The sequence below is a fragment of the Rhea pennata genome, chromosome 10 (genome assembly GCF_028389875.1).
Source record: "Rhea pennata isolate bPtePen1 chromosome 10, bPtePen1.pri, whole genome shotgun sequence".
NCBI classification, from domain to species: domain Eukaryota; kingdom Metazoa; phylum Chordata; class Aves; order Rheiformes; family Rheidae; genus Rhea; species Rhea pennata.
The window spans coordinates 20,470,517-20,498,288 of record NC_084672.1 but is presented as its reverse complement, the minus strand read 5'-3'; the positions used below and the strand labels follow the sequence as shown (position 1 = coordinate 20,498,288).

The 27,772-nt window shown below is 39.7% G+C and overlaps 1 protein-coding gene and 1 long non-coding RNA gene across 2 annotated transcripts in view; both read right to left on the bottom strand.

Moving 5' to 3' along the window:
- Positions 1-27,772, bottom strand: part of LOC134144874 (uncharacterized) — a 46,455-nt gene that overhangs the window by 7,983 nt on the left and 10,700 nt on the right. The gene's annotated exons all lie outside the window — the stretch shown is intronic.
- Positions 1,445-15,212, bottom strand: CRABP1 (cellular retinoic acid binding protein 1). The gene is made up of 4 exons (XM_062583820.1): positions 15,020-15,212; positions 14,678-14,856; positions 11,846-11,959; positions 1,445-1,773 (listed from the first exon to the last, which is right to left on the bottom strand). Exons 1-4 carry the CDS (start codon positions 15,087-15,089, stop codon positions 1,723-1,725), a joined length of 414 nt encoding a protein of 137 aa, XP_062439804.1. The 5' UTR covers positions 15,090-15,212; the 3' UTR covers positions 1,445-1,722.

Below are 27,772 nucleotides of genomic sequence, written 5' to 3'. Positions count from 1 at the left end.
TTAAGCCCTTACTTCAGTCAAGCTGACATGCGATGTATTTTATTGGCACCAGCTGACCCAAGAGCTCAGAAACAGGGTAAGAGGGCTTAAACACAGTGCGCGGAAGGAAAAGATCCTCCTTTTCAAGTGTAACATTGTATCTTGAGCTCTGACTGCAGAGGAAGAAAGTGTGACCTGTCAGAGAGCTGAGGAGCCAGAAAGCATCCTACATTTCTCTCCTGTTGTGATGCTGTAACTCTACAATATATAGAACTGGTTGCTGATTTCTCCACAGCAGTTTGAGAATTCCTCTGCATAGTTACATGAGTGATGAAGAAAGAAAGTTTTCCATGGACATCCCAAGACCATCAAGATTTGGACCTATTTTGCCATCAGGAATATTGAGATCAATCCAGTGAACAGGGCGAAAGTTCTGCTAACTCTGAACATCTTCAAAATTTGCTGTGATTGGGTGGCACGAAGCAGACATATGATTTTTGCAAAGTTGAAACCTGGTCACATAGGCTTGGAGATTGCACGAAAATAGGTAGTACTCCTAGTGTCTGTCTTTGATATTTCAAATTCTGAAGAGCAGGAGAGTTCTTGGTTCATCAGAAAAATGTCTGTTCAGCTTGAATCTCATATTTGACAGTGCTGTGGGTCAAACTCTGAGCCAGAATAAATGCATTAAATTTGGCGTTTCTTTCATTCTTGAGCTATGACTTTGGTTTGTGAATTTACTTTGTTGTTCAAAGAATGAAACATCAAGTCACCAAAAGTGACAGTTGACATTTCCCTGCACTGAGAGGGGGAATGAAGCCATCAGAGGTTCTCTCTACTGCAGATGAGAAGATAGAAGAAAAGCAGCTTCTTTCCTCAGCTTTATCTTTTCATGGCTAAAGTAAGTAAAGTCTGTTGGATTCTGCTGGCTCTCTTGTCAGGTCTGACATGCTTGGGTGCAATGACAGTAAGTATTAGTCATAACCAGAGTGTTGTTTGTGCTGCAGATACAGCTGGGTTTCGTACTTCGGTAGTGAGTGTCTCTACAGGGAAAGTGAACCTATGGCAGCTCAAAAGAAAAATGCTTGCTCTGTTTGGCCATTTTTCAGAGAGGCAGCAGGAAGGAGGGTAAAGAGCTTTCCTTGTCTTGTCTGGCTCTGCTGAATCACAGCCCCAGCGCTCACAGGACACAGGAACTGTTCCCCAATGGTTACCCCAGGAGAGAGGTCAAAAAGGAGAGAGGCCGAGCTCTGGTTTTGAGGGAGCAGCCTGCAGCTCTGACAAAGCCTTGCTCTCCTGCACTTCGGGTTGCTCTCGGAGGTGTTCACTGACACCTTAGTGCTGGCCAACAGCAGTGAAACTCCACACTGACTTCAAAAGAGGAGGGAAAGTGGTTCAATCCTAACCCAATCATTGCTGGGTTTTCTATGAAAAACACCCCCAAACAGCTGTGAGTTATGTCCAATAAATTTAATAATTGATGAAACCATACCAAGTGACAACTACAAAATACAAAGTAGACGTGAAAAATGATGGCATAAAAGTGAGAAGCAACATTGTCTGTGATGAAAAATAAAAGCGAAATACACTTAACAGAGGATATGGATTCAGATATAGCACGCACAGTCACATACTACACCGCATTAGTAACAGTACACACAGATACTCATTATACTGGGGCTTTTCACAATGGCTGCCTCTTAATCCTCCACTTCATCCCAGATGACAAGCAAATGGAAGTTTTTACTCTCTTACATAAATTCTTGTGCACACTACATCATCAGCACCAAAGGTCTGGAAAAGAAATAGAAATCAATCAGAAGAGATGAAAACAGCCAACATTGGATACATTTTTTAAATGTTATTTTTACTATAGTAGCTAGTATAGCAGAAGTACAATTTCCTGCATCCTGTGACAGACGAGAGTAAAGAAATGAGTCATTTTGGAAGAGGAATGCTTTATAGATGACCTACTCTCCCAAGCATGATGAATTTTGTCAGAATGATAAATGGCCCAGAAATTCCCTTTATTCTATAGTTCTTGGCATGCATTTATAAATAAACATGAGAAAAGTATGAGATCTGGAGTGTACTGTTTTTATATTCAGAAACAGTTGCAGCACTTTGAACTGGAAATGCCGAGGGTGGAATTCAGAGCAGATGCCATTTTCAAAAGGTATTCTTTGATATTTGCAGGTCTAAACCAGGGTAGTTCAAATGAAGTCAGCGGAGCAATGTTGAAGAACTGGTGAATGTGTACATATAACCTGTGAACGTAACGCTGCTGTAAGATGCTGAACAGCATACTAGCAGACCCAGATCTATTTTCCCTGAGCTGTAATGTGGGCAGTGTCAATCACAGCCTTCTTTCAGGATACTTTGACCTTAACCAGTGAATCTGTTAGCTAGGAGATCGATCTGAAATGAGGGCACATAATGAACACAAGACCTAGTGGAGACGAAACTCATTTCACACAACTAAAAACAATGAGACCTCACAAGTATTTATCTGGGAGTCACTGACTTACTAGAGGCTATAGCCCATTATTATCCTATTTCTCATACCAAATTCAGTACCTCTGAGTACATCGACTGTCCCTAGACAGTCCTAGAGCTGTTTTTACATGATATTACACCATTGAATAAAACAGTTTCAGCTATGCTTCTGGAAGTCTGCTGTTCTTTTAAATCACTCTCTAGTACCACACTGCACTTAAAAGGCAATTCTACCATGGCAATATTGCAGTATTGATTACCAGAACCTTTAGGCAGGACTGTGATTGTGGGAACTGTCTGAGAAGGCCACCTAAGCTCCAGAGTGTTTGTACGTAATTTCAGGTCAGGAAGGCTAAAATCTAAGTAGGCAGTTAAACAAGAAGGAAATAAATAACTGCAAAAGCAAGGAAACCTGACTGCAAAAAACTTCATGTGCAGTAACTGTTCAGCTACACCAACAGACAGAGTTTCAGGCTCACAGCTACCTCTGTGAGCACCTCACAGTTGTGAGATGGGATGCTTGGTTGTAATAACTGCCAAGGTCTCACTGAAAAAAACAATTAAGACTTACCCGAGGGTGCTATGAAAATTCAGCTGGACTTCATTTGTTTTAATGCTTTTCACTATAGCTTTGGCCAACACTTCCTTGAAAGGACTTGGCTTTAAAACTGCCTATGGCTTACATTTTGTTGACTTTGCTGAGGAGAAAATCCTGTTAGTATTTTGGCTGGTAAGAAATTACAAAGATAAAGGCTTTGCTTTTATGACTATGAAGCGCTTATCAATCTTTTATATAAATTTTTAAATTATACATGAAAATGTCTGCAAATTAACATCATAGGATGCAGCTTGTTCTCTGCTGCCCAAAGCACCAGCCGCAACCATCCTTACTATGGCTGCCTTGAACATTCTCAAAATTTTACACAGAGGCAAAATCTAGATTGTGAAGATATCAAATACATGCAAAGCTCCATTACTAATAATCAGCTCCTGAGCACTGTAGAGTCACTTGACTCTTTTCAAACAGCCAGGGAGCCTTTCCTCGAATACCCAGCTTAGGTTTATGTGGCCTTTAACCTGTTACAGGAATGGGCTGCATTTTTAGCACTTAGATTTTATATCATATAGGCATTCAATTGGTTAGCCACCTAATTCCTTATTTAAGCACACAAAGAAATGGCTGTAGTTGTCATTATATACATGTTTAAATGTTAACTTACAGAAGTAAGGTGTGTTTCTATCTTACTGTAGCTTACTGGCATTGTTGATAAAACTCTATTACATGTCGCTAAAAAAGAAGCAGAGAGGAACATGTTCAAACTAGGTACATTCCTTTCTTTGTGGATAAGCATGGGACCTTGCTTTTCAGGCACGTTTGAACTCATTTGTGCAACCCATATTCCGAAAGTGAGAGGCCCTATTAAAATTGAGGAAACTAATTGCAAATAAAGTGTTCCCCAGCCTCAGATTTGTGCAATCAAACTTCAAAATGAACCTGACACTTCACTCTGCTAACACAGGGCAGAGCCTGAAGCCCTTCTGTGGCTGCAAACCTACATCTGGCCAAGCTGCAAGAGTGGGCCCACACAGGGGCAACAAACATGGCCTGAGACTAGGATGAGCTTACAACGCCTTGTAGTGGAGTAAAGATCCAGATCTGCAGCGTCTTCTGGAGTAGGCACTTGGCAGGAATTTGGGCTACATACAGAAGTCAAAAACAGACTTAAGTTCCATCATATTATCTGATACGACAAATAAATGATGTATCCAGATATGGACCAGAATAAACTTGATAACATATAAAATCAACTAAATATGCTAGAGGAAACTGGTATTTCCCTTGTCAGCTGGCAGCACCCCTGGAGAGTTTGTGTCACTGTTTTACACTTTCAGGCTGAGATGATACCAGTCAGAGTCACTTTGCTCAATGGGTGGAAATCCTTGCAACATCAAGGCTTTCAAGCTCTCAGTATTTCTGAACAACAGCTGCTGACTGTAAACTCATGAAATGCCATTCTCCAGGACCAGATGTATATAAATAATGACACAAAGAAAGTACAAATGCACAAAGTTGTTTGAAATAGTCTTTATCAAATGCAATTGTACAGTGAAAAAATAAAAGGAAATAAACACTCTTAAACACAGCAAATTCCTTCATATTTGAACTGAAACATCTAATGTATGGCTAAGTCCAAGCTCAGCGGAAGATCCAAATGAAAATGTTGTTACTCCTCTATCCTTCACACTCAAATTCTTGTATTTAGGGATAGGAGGGAGCAGCTTAGTATCTATGATTATAATTCTAGATTGGAAAGAAGTGGCAGTTCCTGTTAGAACAAGCAGACTTTCATGTTTTCTATGACTCAAAGAAGTAGAACTTTCTAAGAAAAAGAAAGAGAACTTGGCTATTTGATGGTGAGATCTCACTGGAGCAGCTCAAAAAGAGTGCAGCACTACCAAATCTCAACCGATACCTCATGAGAAGATGCAGGATTTTCAACCACCACCTTCCCATCAGCTGGTAAAGCACCCACTCATCTTACAAAATGCTGCAAGGCAAACTTCCATCTAAATCTAAAATAGGATTTTAGGTGTACAATCACTTCAAGTTACAGATCAGTTTTCTTTACTTGGCTTGTCACAATCTGCAGCTTAAAGGGTCCAAACACACACTGCAAATAAACCTTTGTGAGGGGATAATGCAGTAAGCCTACCCCTCTCAGTTTACTCAAGATCTGATGAACACTGACATCAGTAGAAATTAAACAAGAACCACAGAGCACTAATACATTATTTTATGGGTAAATCAGCTTTTAGAAGATGCTCTTTATAAACATTTTCTGAGGAGCCTTTGTGATATGTGGAAAACACAGTATAATTAGGAAAACTGTCATTGAAACAATCACCTGGAAAAGATCACTTCTGACAGTGTATGCAAAAATCTCCTGTTATCTGATCAACTGATCAACCTATAGAGGCAGCTTACAAAAAGAAGAGAGTGCATAAGCAAATAAATGGAGAAGGGAAGATATTGCTTAAATGAATAGCACTTTCCATTTTCAGAAAAAGTTTTGCATGCATCCACATGTGATGGCCTCCATGTATACAAATGCATCCTGTAAAACAGAAGCAATACTCTCTCCAACAGGATAAAATCAAGTATCTCTAAACTGATGACACTTAATCCATGAGGATGAATTAATCTTGGCTGGATACAGATTTTCACAATAAAGACATATTGTCCATTCCCTTTCTCCCTGTGACTGTCAGCATGGATGTTGATCATTATGTGAGCACAGGTACCCCAAAAGGTACAATCCCCACTTTCAAACTTGGATACTAATAGCAAGTCGGCCAATATATGACCTTACTTTCTGTGGGACATGAATAGACAGGACTGTGCAAAATCAGATCATCTATTAAGATATCTAAATGCTGGATATCTGTGTTTGAGAACTGCAGCATTATACAGTTTCCTCAAAGTCAGGCAGCAAGTGAATGGCAGAAATAAGAACTCCAGCCAGTAGTATCTCTCATTAACAATATTGAAATCCTGTACCCAGCAACCATCTAAGCTACAACTGATATTATAACAGGCTGTACACAGGATCAGATTCATCCAGGATACAAAGGCTTTGGCTTCTTTCTTTCTTTGTATGTTTGGAAACGTCCCCCAGACCAGGCACTACTACAGAGCAGGGGCTGCAGATCTCTAAGCCCCCTAGTAAATCCCCTCGTGATAAATATTAAATTAAAGCTTTAGGACCACGCAATACATACATATGCATGATTATAGGTTTCTAGACTTTTATCAGGGCTGCTTTTATTGAGGTCAGCAGCAAAACCTCCACTGACTTCATTAAAAGCAGACCCTCCTTTTGATAGCTGATTTCATTTAAGATCACACTTGAAAGCTAAAGAAAAGTTAAACCTTCAAGTAGTTTAATGTTGTTCAATACAAGGCTTAGGCACATCATACATCTCAGCATTCAGCTCCATAATATCTTTCCAAATCTGCATTGACCCTTCTCACTTGCTATGTTTAATTTCAGAAGTCAGTAATATCATTTAAAAAATGTTCACCCACTCATCTAGGCCCACAGTTCACCAGTTTTAATCTACTATTACATGATTTTTCTGGGGAGAAAAAGGAGGATGGAAATCATGCTTGAAACCCCACAGTGTCCTGATCTTTGACCCTTGGTATAATTGATTCTGAGAACCCCTGTGTGGTATGTGAACTGTGTAAAATGTGGTTTGAGGCTGTTTTTAAAGCCCCTCTTCAGTAATTACCCATTTTAACATGTTTGTGTTATAGATTAAACTAAAATCTATAGAGGCATGAACAGCTATGAAAGTAGCAATGTAGATAAAGGCAGATCATAAATGTTTCTCATTTGAATAACTACTATGTGGAAGCAGCATCCTTTAACTTTGTAAAAGCAGATCTTTTGTTGTTCTGACTTACATGAATGATTCATTTTTCGATCCTTAACTTTTCTTTTATAATCTGTAATGTTTTTGCTGTTGCTCTGTGTTTTTTATCAGGGACATTAATGAGCTATCATTCTAATAGCTTGAATTTCAGATCTTAATTTTCAGACATGTGAATATATTTTGGGGAATCAAGTCTGATCTTTATTGCACAAGACTTTATTGCTAATCCAGAGTAACTCCTGAGTGTGGTGTTGTAAATAAGGATATTCTGATTCTGTCATTATAATGTCATGACAATTAAAAGCACAATAATAGTCTAAAGATACTGTCAAGACCAAAAAAATAAATGTGAACTCTGATGGAAATCAATTCTTTTTGCCTCCTTTGCTTGCATATTGCATGTAATTTTTGTATCTGGATTATTTATTACTTCTAAAAAAATGCAACACTGAAATCCCAGCAAGGGTATCAAATGAGATTAGAATAAACAGCACCGATTAAAGGAGTTGTAATGTTCTACTGTATTAGCAGTAAATTTCAGAAAGTGGAGCTTGCTCCTGCTGCCCTGATTCAGGGGAAAGAAAATCATTTCAATGGTGGAATTTACGATAGTGTAACAAGTGACCTGTAACTCTTTCTAACAGCAGGGGAGACCTACATCTGCCATAGTATGAGCCAAGTATTATTCACGCTACTGATAAGAGTAATCTCGTTCACCACGCTGCAAAGACCTAAGGAGAACTAAGAGACAGACTAACTGGTACCTGAAGATAAAGAAATCCTTTGCTAACTGAATAATTTGTTCCCAGCATCTGTGTACCAGAGGACATGATGTGACATGAAAGACCATTTTATTGCTCCAAGGGAATATCTTTGAAAAACATAAGGAATTTCTGCCAGGATGCAAAAAAGATTGATAATTATACAGTAATATGGTTTCTATTTTAGCTCTATGGTAGTCATGACAACTCTACACTGATTTTTTTTTTAATGCGTGATAATATATGAATTTTATTTAACATGCTGTGTTAGAGAGAAAATATATCTTTCTACTAGGGAAATGTCATAATCTAATGGACCCTCGAGGCAATGCAACATATTAGGTCAAAATTACATGGCAAAGCTCCAAGATTTATGCAGCCAGTATTAGCAGAGCAAAACTCATTCCTCACCCCCTGCCTGTTGCCCCAAACCTACTTCCCATTCACGCCTCAGCCTAGGACAATTTAGATTCCTTCTTGCAACTTTTTCCACATAGTATATGAGGGTTTTTTAATTTGTTCCTCAAATGCAAGGTAATAGCTAGGAAGGAGACTCAAGATGTCTTGCAAGATTTCTTGGAGGCAAAGCAGGAACAGAGAGTGTGAGAAGAAACATCAGATTTACAGGGTCTTACAGAGTTTATTAACTGCTATATCACAGGCTCTGCCTCATGAAAGACATTTTCACAAATGCAGAAATCCAACAGTTCACAGGAATGTGGTTTCCTCCTGCTTATTTAAGGAGTTCTGCCAGAATGGAAACAGGGCAAGCTCACCAAAGAGCCTCAGGAAGAGTGTAAGAAGACAAAAGTATTCTTAAGTAGGGAAGTTTCAGAAGTTTGATAATGGAAATTCTTAAGTGTGTAAACTGATATGGGGAGCAAAAATGCCTGAGAGTGAATTTCCAGCTCATTAAAGAACCCTAACCAAGCTGGGAGGATCAAAGGAGAAATAGGGGAGAAGGCAAAGAAAGATCCCTTCTTCTCACCGTGATCTTAGTCTTGCAGAAGTAAGATATAACGGGGTTTGCAGACTCAAGTCCAAGGAGTACTTCCGACCATAAGAAAAAATAATCTAATTAGGGTATTTCTTCACTGGAATGATGAAAAAGCCCAAAACAACTGAGAGGCAAGAGATCAAAAGAGATCTCAAAGTCTTCCCACTAATTGCTCCTATTCCTACCCTTACCCCATGTCATAGTTGAGGGATATACCCCAGTCAACCCTTTTGGGGTAGTGCAGCTTTTAAAGCCTGAATAATTGCCTGGAGGGAATATACTGAGGTTCTAAAAGTATGGGCTAGACACAAGAAAACATAGCTTTGCTTATCCTAGGATAAGTAGGACCCTTCCCTGCCTCCCAGAACAGTTAATTTTAGGCCATCTCAACTTCTCCAAAGGAACCAGAGACCTTGCACTAACCATCATTTCTCCTAGAAAGACCTCCTCATTAACTAAACTTCAGGGTTTCAGAAGATTTTGAACATGCTGACCCAAATGTTTTAAAGAGTTGGACGTTCAATCCCATCAAATGTCATGAGGGACTTGAAAAATCTCTGTCTTGAGGACAAAGTAATGTCCTAATACTTAAAAAAGCAGAAGAGGCCATTATGCTTCAGAAAAGGGGTAAAAGGATAGAATTGAGTATCACATTAAATAGTGAAACAGAGAGAGCACAGTTAATATCAGAATAGTTAACATATCACTATATACAGTTTTTTATAGACACACACACACAATGATCTGGATCACCTGGAAGCAAACACTACATTTTGATAAAGGCCATGGTAAAAGCCCTACACTGCAAAGAATGAACATAGTCCCAGCTTGCATGGGAGGAGAAGGGAATCTGTCTTGGCAATCAGAAACCAGCAAAATTACTTGCAATCATAGTCAACTGAACATGAGGCCCCAGAGCAAGGACTGACACAGTCATTGTGAATAAAACAGAAGAACTTCAGATAACTGTAAGGAGATCAAGTCACCACTGCTTTGGGTGCTACCACGGTTGCTAGTGAAACAGCATGTGCAGTTCTGGTGCCCATAATTCAAAAAGGAAACTGATAAATCGAAGCAGATTCATAGAAGCACTGGAAGAATGACTCAAGCGAACTTTGCGTCATACTGAAGGACTCAGGGTCTTCCAATAGTTTAGTTTAACAAACAGAAGGTTCTTCAAAGAGGCTTGATCAGTGATGTTAAAAGTATTTGCAAGAATAAACTCTAGGCATCTTATTTAGGTCCTCATATACACAATATGCAATGGCTGGAAGTTTCATCTAGACATACAAATTAGAAATAAGATTTTGCCATTTGAATGGCAAGGGACACTAACCAGTACAATAACTTACCAAAAGTTATGATCAAGTTTCTATGACTGGAAATATTTTAATCAGATGGGTTTTTTTTCTAATTTATATCCTAATTTGTAAAAGAATTAATTCAGAAAAGCCCAATAGACTGTATTATACCAAAAAATCAGAGACTGTATTATAAAAAAAATGAGACTAGATGCCTTTATAATCTTTGAATCTCTCTGGTTTCTTAACCAGTCTCATTCTTCTTCCCCAGCTGGGTATGCTCATGTTGCTGATTGCAGGAGGCAACAGTATTATGACTGGCTCTCCTGCTCTGCCTGGAAGAGTTCCCTTTGTTCAGCAGCTGCCTCACTAGTTTTTTGCTTAAATAATAAACTACAAAAATATATTGTTAGAGAGCTGGAAAAATAATACTGGAAAATGAACTGTGTTCACTCCATTATATATAAAGATATAAAGCAAAGATCAAAGTACTTTGCCACCTAAACTATTTGGATTATATAAAGAATTTCAGTGGTTGAGCCAAAAGAAATTATCAAGAATCTGAATATTCATTCTATAGAAACCAGTGTGATTTCATTAACAGCTTCCACCTTCTCCTAAGAGATGGCTGAACTGTTCAAGGACGTCTGGAATAGCATTAACACTTTAAAAGCTTTTTGTTTATACTCAGTTAGGTTAGGTTTGGGTCTTCTTTGTTTCAGATGTGACCTTAAAAACAAAGCTCCAACTGCTTTAGCAAAACATTGAAGAGGCTGCTTGTTTTTTAAAGTGCAAGGGTTTAGTTAGTCTAATAGTCTGAAATAAAAACTCCCTGCTTTGATGTTTTCTTACCCCTCACTCCAGCAGCATGTCTTCTAAGCCCAAACTGATGAAGCCTAACAGTCCAGTCAGTTGAATTATCCAGAATTCCCCAGTATGAGCAGGCACAATGCAACGATTCTGGACTCATGCTGAACTGTTACTTGTTACTCAGGCAAATTGTACCTACACCCAGTTCTGAATAATTGCTTCATTAACGTAGATGAGCTACTGAGGAAAGACTGAGTGAAAAGAACTCAACTCTAACAGAAATAAGTACAAAATGAATAAATAAACTGTACAATATATATAAATAAATTGCATGTGATTTACGGCATAAGTGGAAAGGCAGCTGCAATGGTGCGGTACAAAATGGCTGAAGTAACCCTGCTGCTTTGTCGAGCATCACACAGGAATGGGGGGATGCTGGCTGACAGCAAGTGTGCAAATCAGTGAATTTCTCACAAACTTGTGAAGACAGATCTGAACTGGGTTCAGAGATGACCAGGAACTTGGGGAAGGTGGCATAGGAGGGGGTAATGATGTGCACTTCGTGAACAGAATGAGTTTTGAGCATGCTAACAACATGCCACATTCCTCCTGCTACACACCATATGATTGTGTATAAGAAGCAATACATTATGCACATGCCTAAAAAAGAAGGTTCTCCAGAAATGAGATCAAATGCTTTGATCTCACTTTCACCAGAGAAAATCTGCAATAAATCAAGTAAATTTTTTGATATTATTGCGGATTTACAGAGCAAAAGTAGCTCACTTGTGACTATTCTACCAATAAAAGTACAGACAAAGCTACAGCATCAATGAAACGAAAATAAGAACCTGCAAGTATCTTCATTCATTCTTTAAAAACAACATTTAAAAAATGAAAAAAAAGAATAATTTAAAAAATGAAAAATGAGTGAATCATACTGTAAAGAATTATGGAAATGGTGGTTTTCCAGATGGATTTAAGTAAAGAAAAACAGTAATAATCATATTACATGGCAACAAAAATCTACAAATATGTTGTTTGAGTTGGATGGAATCACTTACCAAAATCAGCTCATCATTAGCTAACTCTCGAGTCCAGTATGTTTTAGGGCCATCCCCCTCAATGAGAGTTTGTTTGCAGTAGATCTTATTTTCATTCTCCCAAGTGGCCAAACTCTGCAGGCAAGAAAAGCATTAAGAATAACATTAATTATATTCCCTGGCAGCATGAGGCAGAAAAACAACAATGAGCAGTAGTGAGAATAATTACTGCAGTAAAGGAGCAACACATAGGTAAAAGCAAAACGAAAAAAATATCAATGGGAAATGGTGAAATCAAAATTAAAGTGCCAGTGGGCATTTTGGAGACATTTATATGTTAATGAAGCAATTGTAAATATATCTTTTCAATTTCAATCTGCATATGTTCTCAAATTAAAAAGCCATTCAGTTTTTATAAAATGCTTAATGTTGAAAAGTATAATTTAGAAACATGTATTAAGGTAGTGTCTACACTCCCAGGCATGTTTGTACACATGTGGTTTGCTCTGACATGTTATTTATCGCTGCAGAGTCCCCTCAGTATAAAAGCATCAAGAATCTCATGTATCATTTTGTGGCCATAAATAATACAGCACTTGCCACTTAAAACCATTCATTCTACATGGCACAGTGCCAAGTTAATTGTATGTTAAACACATATTGTCCTAACAAACCGGAACAAATCAAAACTAAATTAAAGAAACTTTGTTAGAATTCTAGTGTTTCTGAAATTTCTTTTTTAAGGTTGTAGGTCTGGGAATTGAAATAGCTGAGGGCATTTTTCAAAGCATTTAAATAATGACTATAAGACCACTGAAAAAAGAAAAACCATTGGATTTTATTCAGCCTTCACAAGCAGGCAAGCCATGGCTTTCTGTTGCTTTTCATCTAGCAGTGAACTATTGTTCTACAAGGCAATAGAACAGCTGTGCAGAAGGGTCCCCTGTAATGAACGTGCAAGTAATCACTTTACAACTAGCACATGGGGACATTCATTAGTCTGTCATTATATACATATGTGTGTGTTTGCGTGTGTGTGTATGTATGTTTGCATAAACACAAGTCAACACCTCCTGGACTTTCCAAAGGGAAAAAAAAAAAACTTTTCTTTGATTTAAAATTAGCTGTTCCCTTTATAAATGTCTTTTTCCCCAAACAATAGTTTTTAAAAGCCAACAAGCCATCTCAAATGGCTTATTAGAAGTTATTAGAAGCTATGCCTTTCACTGCAACTACATAGAACCCCTCTTTGTCTGTATGAACAATAGATCAAGTTAGCTAGTAGAAAAAAACCCTCCACCTCATAAAGTATACGAAAATCTATCATCAGTCAGCTACTTTGCCAGGTATTGCAAATTACATTCTGAAGTATTATTTTATTATCTGTCAGTTTCTGCTCTGTTGCCACACCTCAGTTTTATACACAGAGCAGTACAACTCATTCCTCAGACTGGACTATAAATAATTTCACAGCACATGGAAAAAATTTACTACTTCACAAAACACATTTCGTTCAGATTTTTCCAACTTTCAAAGCTTACAATTGTAATTATTTTTCCCATCTGCAGCAATAAATCCTTTTCTAGAAAAAGGATCATATTTATTGTATTCATGCATTATGCATGAAGACATTAAAATACTATTTTTGCTGAGCAATATAAATTAACAAAACCAGCAACATTTCCTGAACAAACTGTTAAATATATAGTAACTCATGCTAGATCAAGTGGATGTTCTGAATGTTCCCTGTTTCCTAGAATCTGCGTCCTTTTTTCATCAGTTTCAATTCAGAGCAATTGCACTAAAGACACTGCGTTCACTATGAATTTTTAGTGATGCAAACAGTGTCAGGAACAGGCTCCATAGTATTCCTTTAAAATTGTATTCTTCACCTAAGACTACCCACTGACACGCTTTACTCCTATTTCAAATAATCTTATAAATGTCAGTGAGCGTGCTCTTCAAGAAAAGCTTGAGTAAAGGATAACAAATCTAGGCCTTTGTTAACTTTTTTTCACCTACAGCAGGAGCCCAGTTTTCTATTATCCTGGCTCACATGTATCCACACCAGTGAGAAGCTGGTGTAAGATGCTTCCGCCTTAGAGCAGCGATATACCCCCACTGCTGCCATCTACAATTTGTGTGTGTGTGTAGAGAAGCAGGAGGTTCACACATAGAAACAACCCCCAAAACACTCCAGTGAATGACCCTTTAACGCACTTCTGCACACGGAGCTGGGGCGAGAACGCCTGGAAAAGCTGCCAGCTGAAAGTCCATCTTACACTGTTACAGATCTATCCAGTCAGCAAAGCTGCACCTTTGAAAGGGAGTGAAGAGGTTTTCAGCCCAGAATTAGCAACAGCCTGCAATCCTGCTTGCGAACTTGACTGATTCATTTAGGAAAAACGTTATATCAATTTGCGCTCTAAATCCTGACTCTTGAGGTCTCTCTCGCTCCACCATTCCCCCGCCGCAGTCAGGGGCAGAGGTTGGGGAGAGTTTTCCCTACAGCTGAGGTCTCACAAGAGAGGGGGAGGCAAAGCGAGCAGGACACAACCCTGTCAGTGCAGGAGTGAGCAAGCAGAAACCTGAGCTTTGCCTTTAGACCTGCCACGCTCTGCTGCCTTCAGATTTCAGTTTTACCCTGTCCTGCAAGAGGGAGAACAGCAGACGAGGGATAACCTGAGCTGCAACCACCAAGAGCTGTTTCTGGGAGGAAGCGGGCAAAGCGTGGCAACGGGACAGCAACAGCACAAGTGTTTGCCGCATCTAAAAGGAGTGTGGGAAGGTGGCTGGGGGGCAAAGCTGCCCCCACGGCCCCGAGCACGCGCGTGCGCAGAGCTCTCCTCCTACCCTGCACTTTCGCCCATCCACTGTCTCCTCCTCGAAGCTCTCCCCGATTTTGAAGTTGATCTCGGTGGTGCGGACGGTGGTGGAGGTTTTGATGTAGAACTGGTCCCCGTCCTGGCGGATCTCCACGTGGGGCTTGGAGGCGGCCGCCACCGCCACCTTCCTGAGCATGGCGTTGACACCTGCGCGAAACGGGGAGGAGGCAGCGCGTGAGGCGGCGCCGCGCGGGCTCCGCGCCGCCAGGTGAGGCGCCGCGGCCGCCGCCGCCCCGCCGCGCTCGCAGCCCCGCCGCGCGGCTCGGAGCTCCGCGGGGCGCCCGGCCGCACGGGGCTCCGCGCGCCTTACCCAGCGCCTTGAGGAGCTCGTCGAAATTCTCGCTGCTCCTCATCTTCCAGGTGCCGGCGAAGTTGGGCATGGCGGGGCGGGGACGCGACGGCGGCGCTGCTGCTGCTGCTCCTGCTGCTGCTCCTGCTGCTGCTCTCTCGCCGGCTCGGGCACCTTGTGAGCGGGGCGGGCCGCGGCGGCGCGAGCGGTCACACCCCCGGCGCCCCCCGCCCCGGGCCCGCGCCGCCCCGCCGCCTCGCCCCCAGCGGGGCCCTGCCGGCAGGGCAGCGGCCTGCGGGGGCCCTCGCTGCCCCCCGGCGAGGGCGGACAGAGAAAGCCCCGAGGCTTCCCCCGGTCGTGCCCCGCCCGGCGGGGCTGTGGCCGCGGGAGCGGGTGTCCTGCGGCGCCGCACGCAGCAGCGCCCACGGCACTCGCAGGCTTCCACGGAGGAGCGCACCACGCTGCTGCCCGCTTTTGCAAATCGGCACCAGTGCGCTAGGGATCTGAGCACCTATCTGTGCCTCCCGGCGTTTTCATGCCCATTTCCAGTGCTTTGAATCTCCCAGTTTCAGCTCAAAGATGCTTCAGGTTGAAGCAGTAAGTGGAACAGGAGTTGAGTGGTTAAGGCATATGGAGTTTCTCTGCTGCTGTTGGGCATAAGGAAATATTCAAAACACACAGAGGTCTGTGATTTCCCACTCAGAACAGAGCCAGACGTATTTTAATTATAGAAAACCCTTTGCACCACATGGTTCGTGGTGCATTCACAGCCATTCTTCACTTGTTAGACTCTCTATAAAATGAACAAGGTGGTTACTTGAGGTATGTATAAAATGTGTTCACTCCTGGAAAAAGAATAGACCTGGGAGTTATTTCAGGCATATGTTAGGCAGGATCCTCTAGTTCCTCTTGTGAAATTTGCTGTCATCCCAGGAAGAGTTTTACCCAAGTAAGAACCGTAGAGCAAGTATTCGTCTGCTGACAGTCACTCCTCTTCTTTTTTTCTTCTCCCCCTTCCCCTTGGCTTTCTGTTCAGAAGGACATGCTGGAGACCTGGTATAGCTCTTTGTCTGAAATATTTTGATGGAAAGTGTGATAGTTCTTTGTCTGAGATATTTTGATGGAAAGTGTGTTTTTTTCCAGGAAATGAAATTTTCAGTGGGGAATATCTGTTTTCAATAATATAGTTTCTTTGGAAAAAATCTGAGCATGAAATACTTTTCAGTTTTTAGTAAATGACATAAAAAGTAGCTCCAATCTAAAATATGTTGTTTAAAGACCTCCAATCACTTCAGAAAAACTGGGATGACCCCCCCCCCTTACCTGCAGGCACACAGATCATTTCCCTGCTGCAGGTTGGTTCAAATCCTACAAACAAAAGGCTGCAAGCCCCACAAACCTGTACCAAGTCTGTGTATCACTATGAAACAGTGAAGAAAAACACCATTCAGTTCTTCAATTTCAGTTAGACCTCAGTTAGACCACTGAAAACACACAATCATGATCCAGGCTTACTGGAAATGATAGCGTTTACTCTTTGCAGGATGAAAACTACCTAGGATAGTAAGTATATGCAGCATAAAACAGATGCAAGTCACCAATCTGTATCTGAGTAAATATATTGGCCCAGAAGATTTTAAGAGGAGAGGCTTTAAAGGACAATTTTGGTTCCACAACTGTTCTTTCATTTGCTGCTCTATTGGTATGAACAAGAAGTATTCCAAAAGATGTTAGCCGTGAGAGTATTCCTAACACACAGGACTTGTTTCCCAGCTGTTGTATGGGGACCACTGACCTACTTCATGAAGCCCAGCAAACAGCCTTCATAATGCCCTTTGCATAGAAAGTGCAGCAAGCTAGAAGGAACAAATGTCTTGGAGGGATAAAGGCTCTCTTCTGCAAGGGCAGTACATTGAGCTATTCATCCTAGAGACGTATATATCAAATCACATTTTTATTTAGATGATAATCTTGCCCAAAGGCTGCAAGGTACCTCACCACCTATATAGAACAGTTCATAAAATTAAAAGCCAGATTCACTCTTTGGTGTCTAATTGGCTTTGCGTGCCAACATGTACATGGGCTGAAATCCTCCTCACACCTTATTTATTTATTCACATAGAGGCAGTTTCCCTCAATCATTGCATATTCTGGGCTCATAGGCCCTTTAGAATCAAAGTTCAACCGCACAAGGAATTGTCCAGCTCTGAGACTGAGGATGCATTGCTCCAGCACAGGGCTGGAGACAGGCACGCACGTTGCTGGAGAAAATGTCATTCTTCTTACCAAAAATTCTTCACATATACATAGTACTTGAATTGAACACCAACAGCCATTTCCCTTTTCCTTAGAGTTAATTTTCCTTTTTATCCTTTGTATGCTTTTTCCATTTCCTTTCAAATCCTTTATGTTTTCTCTTCCTATCTCAAATGATATTCCCTCACATTCCTCTGGCTTTACCAATTAATTTAAAAGTCAGCATGAGTTTAACTCCAATCTCATAAGGAACGTAAGCTCACTTCAACAAAGGTTTAAAAGCAAAGGGACTCTTACATTCCAAAGCCCTTAAGACAGTTAAAGTTCAGTGAGAAAAATGGTCTTTTTCCTTTTCTATTTCCTGTCTTATGAAAATACTGCGGATTGCAATCCCATTGTGAAACACAAGCCCCCACTTTGACTGATAAGGCAACAAGGTGAGATATAACTTAAACTGTAACAAATTTCAGGAGGCTTATATACTAGTTACACCAATTAATTATGCATATAATAACAATAATAAGGCTCTAAAAATCTACGAGATTATGAGAACTGAGTTGCTATTTTACAAGCCCTGATCATATCATTTAGCTCTATGCTGCTAGATTAACTTGTATACTGAGGTTTTCAGAGAAAAGGAAAGAAAACATGGAAAGTTTAAAGAAAGGTAAGGGAAAGAGAAGGAAGACAGAGGTGGGACACAAGAGCCCTAAAAATACAGCACTGCTATAATAAAAACGATTACCATTAAAAGGGGACAGAATGTGAATCAGGATCAGTTTATTTCATGTCTTGAACCACTCAAATGATGGACAGAATAATATCACTGTGACAGATACGGCTCAAATCTCTACTGTTATAAAGTGAGGGTAGCTCAACTGAGATCAGAAAACTATATTGATTTATACTAGCTGAGAATATTGCCCACAGACTTTAACCCTCAGCACAAATTCTTATCTTAGCGGACCCTTATAATACGGAAATAACCCAGACTAAAAGGCAGTTTTACTTTCCCTTCAGTCCCCTTCTGTATATAATTTCCCCATTACTGTTATGGAAAACAGTTTGATTTCCAAAACATCCCCTTCAGCAGTCTTTTCCCCTTGGCATTTATTTTATTTACCTGAATCCCCTAAGGCTGATCTTTCCCTGCAGATGGACCTAATTAATCTTTCCAACAATGCCCCTAAGACAAAAGAAAGTAATATGTGTACAGATGGGACCAAGGTACTCCATCATCCATCCAAATAAGTGACCAGTAATGTGACCAAAACTATCCCCTTGAGGTTGCTGACTGACCACTGTAAAAGTCACACAAGGCTCAGTATAAACAATAGATTTTATTTACCAAAGTGGTATCACACCCCCCCCCCTCAAAAAAAAAGACTGGCTTAAGGGAGAATATAATAAATTATTTCTGACATGAATAAATTATACATCTGGTAGGCAAATTGCCATCGTAAATTTATCTGCCAAATTAATTTACAATGGGCCTCTAGCATGATAATAGGTAAAATGTAATATGCATGTATGCAGAATAAAAAGCATTTCTGCAGTGTTGCATTGTATCTTCTACTGCATTCTCATTAAAATGTAACTGCATCATTAGTTTTGTGTTTAGCTTCAGTTGAAAGGAATACCCACTATTTCCAAGCTAAAATGCTGGAGTGATTTCCAGTCCTAAGCTATTCTTTCTATTTTTGTAAGATCTAACTTGGATGAAAGTAAACAAATCCTTGCATTGTTAGAGGCAGACACTAAAGTGTCTGCCATTTCTATATAGTATAGGAAAACTGCACTTGAAAAGCAAAAATAAATATTACCACCTTAATTCCTTCTCTATAATATTCCCTTTCAAAGAGAATTAATTGATCTGTGTTATCTCCCAGTCAGGCTTTAAGCTTGCTACCTGCTCTTTCTGTCTTCTTTTCTGAATTGCTTCAGGAACAAAATAAAATAAAATTGTAAATGTTTTCTTAACTAAAGTATAATTTACTGCCCTTACTGTGAAAACAAAGAGAGTTTGACTCTCTTTTCACTTGGGCATTAATTCTGCAGACTGCTGAGCAATTTGATCATGATCCATCAATGTGCAACAGCAATGCTAGTAATGTAATAACTATTAACTACATTTTCAAGGTGCTCATGGGTGTGTGTTTTCCTGGGTCAGTACCAGAAAAAACCCACAAATACCACTGGAGAGGAAAATCAAGATCACTCAGTCTCAGACTAATATTCTGTAGAAGTCTTTCTGTAATATAAATTAATTTAGATCACTGCTTTGGAAAACTACTTAGAAATTCTCAAGTTCTTGTGGAGAAGCGTCATACTGAGTGACCAACATCCAATATAAATTTTTAGTAGTTGGGCCTTTTCACCTTCATACACAGAAAACCACTGTTATCCCTGAATTTGAGCACTGTTGGACAGTATTGGGAACATAAGTGGTATTACCTTCTGTCCAAACTGCCTAGCTATCACCAGCTGTCTTGAACAGAAAACCTCAGTTCCTCTCTCTCAAACATCAGATTCTGGATATGGCAGCTGCAAAGGAGCAATCAATCCCCAAACCCCTTTGGTTCAGATAAAATAACATCGTGAAAAGTAATAGTTTTGAGGGAACTATTAACAATTCGCTGAGTTTAAAATACAGTGTTGTATGAACAGGAAAAAATCACGATTAAGTAGAACTTTTATGTTGTGCTGGGCAAAATAATGTGTTTTGGAAATAAAAAAAAAGAAAGAAAGGCATTTATAGAACCCACTTCAGAATCCGTGACAGTTTAGGACTGATATCACTGGCTACAACCACATGTAGGTGTTGTGCAACTATCTCAGGTACCTCTCTCGATCTGCAAGCTAGTGCTGAGAAATTTGGTTCCCTGGAAGAGCTGATGCAGCATTTGTTTTGTTACCATCATCCAGAACAGATTTTGAATAGACTTTGTTTTTTATACAGGTGTGTGCCACTGAGACCTCAGGTCCAGCGAGAGCAAAAGATTCTGTCCAGTAACTGGTCCTTCATATCAAGGCACCTGACTTCTAAGTCTGTCATCAGATTAAACCAACTGTTGGTTCTTTTTTTTCCCTCTTATTTGAGAATGGCCTGGCAATGAAAGTCACACTCTGTGAAGAGTCCTGCTTGCCCAGACCAATGCACAGGAGTTTTTCAAAGTCTGGCTCTGCCTCCTGGGCTCCCAAGGTTGGCTTACACTGGTCTGCATAAATCTCTAGGAAACAAAATCAAGCCATCTCCAAGTTAAACAAGCATACACAGATACACCCAACAGGCAGGAACCAAGTTATTGTTCCCTTATCAGAAGCTTTTAAATAAATATCTAATATGCTGTTTTAAATAAAAGCCTTTAAATGTGCACTTGAGTCAGGCAAAGGGTAGAGATATTGACAAAACAGCTCTTAAAACTCCATGTTTCCTTTGAGCTATGTCTGGTAATTTCCCTGTGTGGGCACAAAGAATAACTGAACAATGCGAGAGAAGTGAGAGCGGTGGTCTGTGCGTTATACAGCCTTGATCGATGCTTCAGGTTGTAACATTGCTGAAGTCTGTTGTGAAAATGAGAACACCCCCCACAATCAGTAATGCAGAAAAGTTATTTCTTTTTCATGAAGACATGAAGAGGTTATCAATACATCAGAGATCAGTGATTTTTACAAAGGCTTTCATGAATGCTGCACTGCTCATTTGCTTGAACAAAAGGCATTAATAAAGCTGTAGCTGCCAATATAAAAGTAATCAAACTCTGTCAGCTCCTCTCTGAAGATGATGACCCAGGTCTATTAAGATTCACTTACTCAGACAGATGGATGAAGTTGATGCATGAATTACCTTAGCTATTGGAGACTCTTAAAGGATCTTGGTCCCCAGGGACAGAGGACCACACTATTTTTTCCAAATGTCCAAAGGAAGAATGAGTGAATTCAAAGGAATATATTCTCATTTAGGTCCGGACTGAACTCCCAACAGAGTCATGTCCTGAAGCTATAGAGGCCACACCATTTGCACAATCCTAGGTTTTACTCTGGTGCCCTGACCTTTGTGTATATGCCAAATTCAAAAGCTTCCCACTACATCTGGAAGACAAGGAGAAAATGAAGAAAATTCATTTTGTCTTTCCTAAAAAAACAGAGTATTTAGCATTCCATTTAAATTAGAATCAGGAAATAGGAATCCCATCTGTTAATTCAATTTGGAATTCCAAAAGCTTTTTGAGAGGTTTCTCATAGGCTTGTTTCAAAGCAGTAATAAGACTAAAGGTTTGGTCCTAGTCCTTACCAGTAAAAAATATTGTAATTCTACTAGTTCTAAAGAAGATACACCAATTTATACTGTCAGAGGATCAGGTCCAGATATATGCAAGCTCTAGGTGTTCTGATTCCCACCCATCCTTCTCCTATCTTTTTTTTTGTCCTGCTAAACTTTGCTCAGAAAATGACCTTGCGAACAGCTACTCCTTCCACTGTTAACCCTCTGACCTTCTAAACTAACATCCTTTGCTCTTTCTCATTCAAAAGGTTTCTGGGTCTTATTAACTAAACAGGCCAAGTGACCGTTCCCAACTGAAACCGGAGTCTCTGACAAGGAGGTTATTGTTTTTCTGGCTTCCTCCTTAGTACTAGATCTGCAGATTTCAGACTGAAAAGGAATAATGCAGACATTCTTTGTCTAAACATTATCTGGAAAGCATCAAGATAACTTGAGCCACTTCCTCATCATTTAAGATTTGAGGGGTCATCTCCAGGGATCTTTGTGATTAGGGTCACAATTTCCAAACTTGGATGCTGAAAATTGCACTGAGATGACTAGCTGAAAGCAATCAAATTTGGACAGTATGAGCAAAATTTTGAACACGAAAAAGCTGTATTTGGGCTTCTAAATTTATAGCTTAGAATCTACATGATTTTCAAAAGTGCTTGTAAGTTGGTATAAGTACCTATCTTTTAAAATTATTTCCTTTATCTTTAGGCAAGACATAACAAGTTTGACGTTCTAAATGGTTGTGCAGAATCAGGGATCTTTGTATAATACTCCATGGAAAAGCAGAAATTCTGGCCGAAAATGGGGACATGTTGCTAGGGCCTTCAGTCCCTTAGGAACAGCACAATTAACATTCATGCAACCCTTTAGAGCAAAGGAGGCACTTTCCACAGAATTACTCTCATTTTTCTCAAGAGAGTCCATTTAAAATCTAAGAATCTCCACTTTGTATGTCTTAAGGATAATGGTAATTCACCCAACACTGTAAGGAGGCTGCAATTTCTCCCATCAGAACCATGTAGTGCAGAGCATGTTTCACATCATTGCACCTACATGTAGCTCTTCCATTGGTGTCATAGATGCAGTCTTACTTGGGCAATCCCCTATATGCATTTTACATCAGTGAAGTTAACAGGAGAAATATGAGGGAAAGGCAAGATGTTATGTGAAGGGGAGTAATTTCAAGAAACTATCCCTGAAAAGAGGGGTTGGTGAGATATTACAACTGAATTTTGGGAGAGTAATTTTTTTGTAAGAGATGACACGAAAACAATATAAGGTTATTATATTGCCACAGTATTAAAGGAGAATTTGTAAACTTTAACCTTGGTTGTGCTGATATAATCTCTCTAATTTGCAGAATGGAGAGGACAGAGAAGGGCGCCACAGTGAAGCTGCACAGATGCAAATCCATGAACGGAGTCCGGAGCAAAATTTCTGATTAAAATGTTCAAAATATCCTAAATCATCTGTAAATCATTTATACTGTTAGGTTATTTAGGTTCTTAAGTAATTCAGATTCTTCCAAACATTTCCCTTTTTATTATAATGTACCACCGATTCATTTTGCAAAAAGCTGCAGCATCTTCCCACTTCATAAATGTAAATGCAATCCCAAACAGCAGATTTCAGAGCAGTAAGCTAAGCTCTTCCCTTTTACCAGTAATTGCTGTGGGTCACTGATTAACGAGCACTCTCCTCATCTGAACTCAATTTCTGCTGACAGAGTGTCAGATGGCTATAGCTTTCCAGGCCACGCAAGAAATTCTCCTCTTAAAACAGAAATAAATTTTTGAATGTTCGATCATTTAGAGCTAAAGTTTAAAAAAGGAGAATTGGCATTGTATGAACATCTTAAAGGCAATTCTAAGTCTACATGGAGAAAATAATTCAACAGTTCCATGCAAACAGCCAACTTATGTCATAAAAAAGCCTGTGAATGTAGACAAAACTAACCTTTTTTAACTGTGCACTATTGTTCAATATTTGTATTAAAAAGCCTTCTCAAGATTAGCTCCCTATTATGCCAGTTGCTATACAAAGAAGTAATTCTTTCTACTTTCTCCCATTCAGAAATAATTACAAATGATATTTTCTTGGCAGAAACAAATCAATGTATATATCTAGGATCCAGAATGTTGAATCTCTGCTAAAATGAAGGCTACAAGCCTAAGCAGAATTTATGGAGCAAAATGGAGCCCCTATGTCAGAGACATGACCTCAGATGATCACAGCTGCAAAGGAGGAAATTGTAGTAGATTGAGTAATTCTGATTTTGCCTAAAGAGTTACGACAGAAAGCCATTAGACTGAATGTATCTGCCTTTCTGGAACAAGAGAGGTTCGGACGATACTGCCATTGACTTTGAATGGACTCTGATGCTTTGTTTTGCTTCTGAAGTCCCATGGTCTAAATTTATTGCTGCTAGAGCAGTACTAATGAAAAGAAAAAACTTAGCTTGACCAGCTGGGAGAGACAGTTTATTAACGGATGCTGCTTTCCTGAACAAAGACATGTTTCACCATCAGAAGCAAGATGACTGGGAAGGCTTTCTAAGATTTAAAACAAGAGGGAAAGGTTAGTAAATATCAAGGCAACTTGACCATACTCAGGAGTTTATTGTGCTCCAGAGATCTAAACTCACTGCCTTGCAAGAATAAAACAACTGTGGTTGAGAAATTCCTTTTCAAAGACTCTATGGCCAGTTTATCACCACAAGGCAGCAGAAGGAAAAACTGTGCAATCAATGATCTCCTAAGAGGAAAGGTTCTGGAAGAAATATATCTGAGGACTTGATATACTATGGGCTTGAGGAGACTGTGGCTTAGGCATCAGTGTCTAGCTATTTGACTACAGGATACCAGATACCACTGCCTCCAGGTACCAGGTATGGGAGCTGCACCTGTAAGTGAGACACTCAGAGCCTGAAACATTGACCGACAGAGGGAGGCAAGAACTGTGTGGGATTCAGCACTTTGGTTCAGTCACAAAGGACCTGGGTTCTCAAAGCAAGAGGCACAAAGCCAGATACTGATATCAGCTACAATTATTTTTGTCCACTGTTATTCATGTGAGAGCTTTGCTGGTGCAAAAGAACACCTCACTGCTTATGGTTTTAAGGTATCACAGTTCCAGAAACAATATTTGCCTTTGGGAAATGGATTAAGCATAACTGCCTAACAATGAAACATTCACTTTAACTCATTACAACAATTACAGATGCTAGAAATATGAGATCCACCATCCCTTTTAAGGTGAACAGCATAAAAGCTCTTGGCTTGCTGCTGCTAACTTAAGTCTGCATTCTACTGATTTATTTCTTGCTTCAGCAAGATACTGCCTGTAGCTGCAGAATATACTTTCACAATAATCCCTAATGCATTTCCCATGTTTTCACGCTAATGACTGTGACAGCCTGGTTTGCCGCTGGCTAAAGGTTTCAAATTCTGTTTTATCTGACAGTTCTAAAGGGCCTGGTTTACCACATTCACATGCACTAAGTAGCATGACACACGCCGTATACAGTGTAATACAGAGCAAAGTGCTAGCCACTTTTGGGACTAGTTGGGAGAAACTCCATAAATATATGTCATGTATTACTGGCTTGAGCCATTATCTCACACATCTGAAACAACTCACATAACCAGTTCAGCTTGTGCACATTTCAGATGGAGTTCCCAACCTTGCAACAGCCTGGGACAGGGCAAAAAAATGAAGCATCTGAGCAGTCATACTGTACATCCTGGCTGAGAGAACCCGTCAGTACAGCTAGCTCTCAGATGCTATTCCTTTCTATGGACCCTGTGACATTAACTGTACTCAGCAAGAAGAGTAGGGGGGCTACAACGTTAAATAAAACACAAACTTACAATAATCAGGAAAAGGAAGACAGGAGTGGAAAGGCTGAGTGACACTCAAAAGACAAATAGACAGCTGACTGTCTAGGTGGGGCTAATATTGGAGGAGTACCAGGCAGATGCTTCCTGAAGGCAGTGACAGTGCTTAGCAAGAATCAGAAGTCCTTAGTATCCTGCAGGACTCATAACTTTATTTCTGCTCAGACCTGGTTTTTCCCAATATACCCATCAGCAAGCTGGGAATAAAGATCTGCACCACAGTCTCACAATTCTGAAAGCGTATCCAAGTGGAATGTGAGCAGTGTGTAAGGGCAGCTAGAGTTCACATTGCCCTAAATAAGTGCACGACAGCCCCGACTATTGCATCTAGAAGACTGCTTGCTGCTGCTTGTTTCAGCCCAGTAGTAGCACATCAACACACTGGTTTCAGAATAGATTAAAACCTTTCATCTCCTGGCCTTGGGCATTGACAGCAATAGAAAGTAGGAGGTCATTTATTCATTGTATCACTGCCTGCTTTGGAGTTACTGTGTTCGATTCGACTCTTCACAGTCTCTAGACACCATGTAGTGGTGTAGCAGATGAGAATATAGGGGTAAGCACTCTGTGCATGTGTATAAAGTTGATGGGAGTACTGGAAACATTTATTTCACAAAACCGTCAGGCATACAAACCAACATATTTGAACAGTTTTTAAATCCTTGGCATTTCCTCCACTGTAATTGGGGGAGAAAGAAATAATCAATATTTGGAATTATATTGGAAGACTATAAAGAAAAAAACTCACTTCTCCTAACCTACAACATGAAGAGAAAGGTACTACAGAAGTCTACTGTTTTACTGACACTCTATTTATGTTGCAAGCCAGAAGAAGTGATTTTTGTCTATATTCTTTTGATAAAATATCACTTTTCCTTTTATACCTTTACTAAAGCTACCAGATAGGAAACAAAAATCTAAAAAGGGAAATGTTTGCAAAGCCACAGACCTGCAGGAGGACTCAGGAATAGGTGCACCTACTTCTGCTTTAAACTAATTGCTTTAAATTAATTTGGTTTTCTACCAGCTGCATCTTACCAGGGTGCATATTTACAGTGATAGTATTTGTTAAAGAGAGGTCACACTTTTAAATGAGATGCCAGACTTGGAATTTAATAAAGAATAGGAATTTGGAAATCAAGTCTACACAGTCCTTGTGATAGCCCTATCTTCACAGGAAGCACATTAACAGAACGGTCCTCTGTGTCAGGCAAGAAGAGAAAATAAAAAAGAGACTATGGTACTTTCACACTTCCAGAGGAATCCCAGCAGTACAGAGCACTGTGCAGGCAATGTGGCAGAAACAAAGATTTCCATTTCCATTTCCAGATGCTAATATGTTTGCTGCTCCAGGAAATTGTGAAGATTAGCTCCTAGCAGAACAGACATGCCAGTATACTGATATCTAATAACTTTGCCAGTCACAAAGCACAAAAGAATGCTTCTTTCATGTATATATATATATATATATGCTTTTGTATACAGCATTTCCTCATTACCTTTTCCTAATAAAGAGAATTGTGCAGTTCTACAGCTGGAATAATAATACTTTATCTATGAGACTGTGATTTCAGTGTTAGGCAAGCTTTTATAAAAGCTGGTGTTTTATCTGGAACATTGTGAAAACTGAGCAATTTGGCATCACTTTCATTAAATGAATGTCACTTTCATAAATAAAAACATATTTCTCTACCTGCTTAGAAAGGTACCCTTTAGTGAATGAACTCTTAATGCAATTGAAAATGAGGGTCTATACTAAAAGGGAAAGAATAAAAACAAGCAGCTAATTAGTTATTTGTACTGCTTTCAGTGTTTAAGAAGTCTTTTTACATCATGGATTCTACAATCACCATTTTTTTCACCTTATCCCCTCTTCAAAACACATTTTAATTATTTCCAAGTTTTGAATTATTATCTACTCCGAATTAGTGCTAACTTTCTAATTCAACATAGTACAAACAGAAACAGAACTTTATCTACTGTACAAATACAGGAACAATCATACAAAGAAGCAGCAGTCTTCCTCATGCATGGTCTCATGACAATAAATTCCAACCTCTTTCCTAAGGCCTAAATCTTGTCTCAAAAGGAGTTGTTTTGTTCAGTGAAGCTGTTAACTCCAGTCATCTCTCAGTGATTGTATGACTTTCTGTGGCTACAAGAGCTACTTCTAATTTATTTAATGACACTTAATTAAGTGCTCATTAATACTCACTCTTACAGAGTTTTATTATTACCAAGAATGACTACTATTGCCTGCCAAGAGGGTAGCCCTGAGCACAAGGAGATCAAAGATTAATAAATCAGCTTATTGGTCCAGCAATACTATTTATAGTTCTACCTATA

What these genes read in the sequence shown, in the direction of transcription:
- CRABP1 (XM_062583820.1), bottom strand. Translation starts at nt 15,089, where the DNA reads ATGCCCAACTTCGCCGGCACCTGGAAGATGAGGAGCAGCGAGAATTTC. An exon ending in CGAGCTCCTCAAGGCGCTGG is followed by an intron (nt 14,857 to 15,019) that starts GTAAGGCGCGCG and finishes CGTTTCGCGCAG; the next exon opens with GTGTCAACGCCATGCTCAGG. An exon ending in CTAATGATGAGCTGATTTTG is followed by an intron (nt 1,774 to 11,845) that starts GTAAGTGATTCC and finishes TTTCTTTTCCAG; the next exon opens with ACCTTTGGTGCTGATGATGT.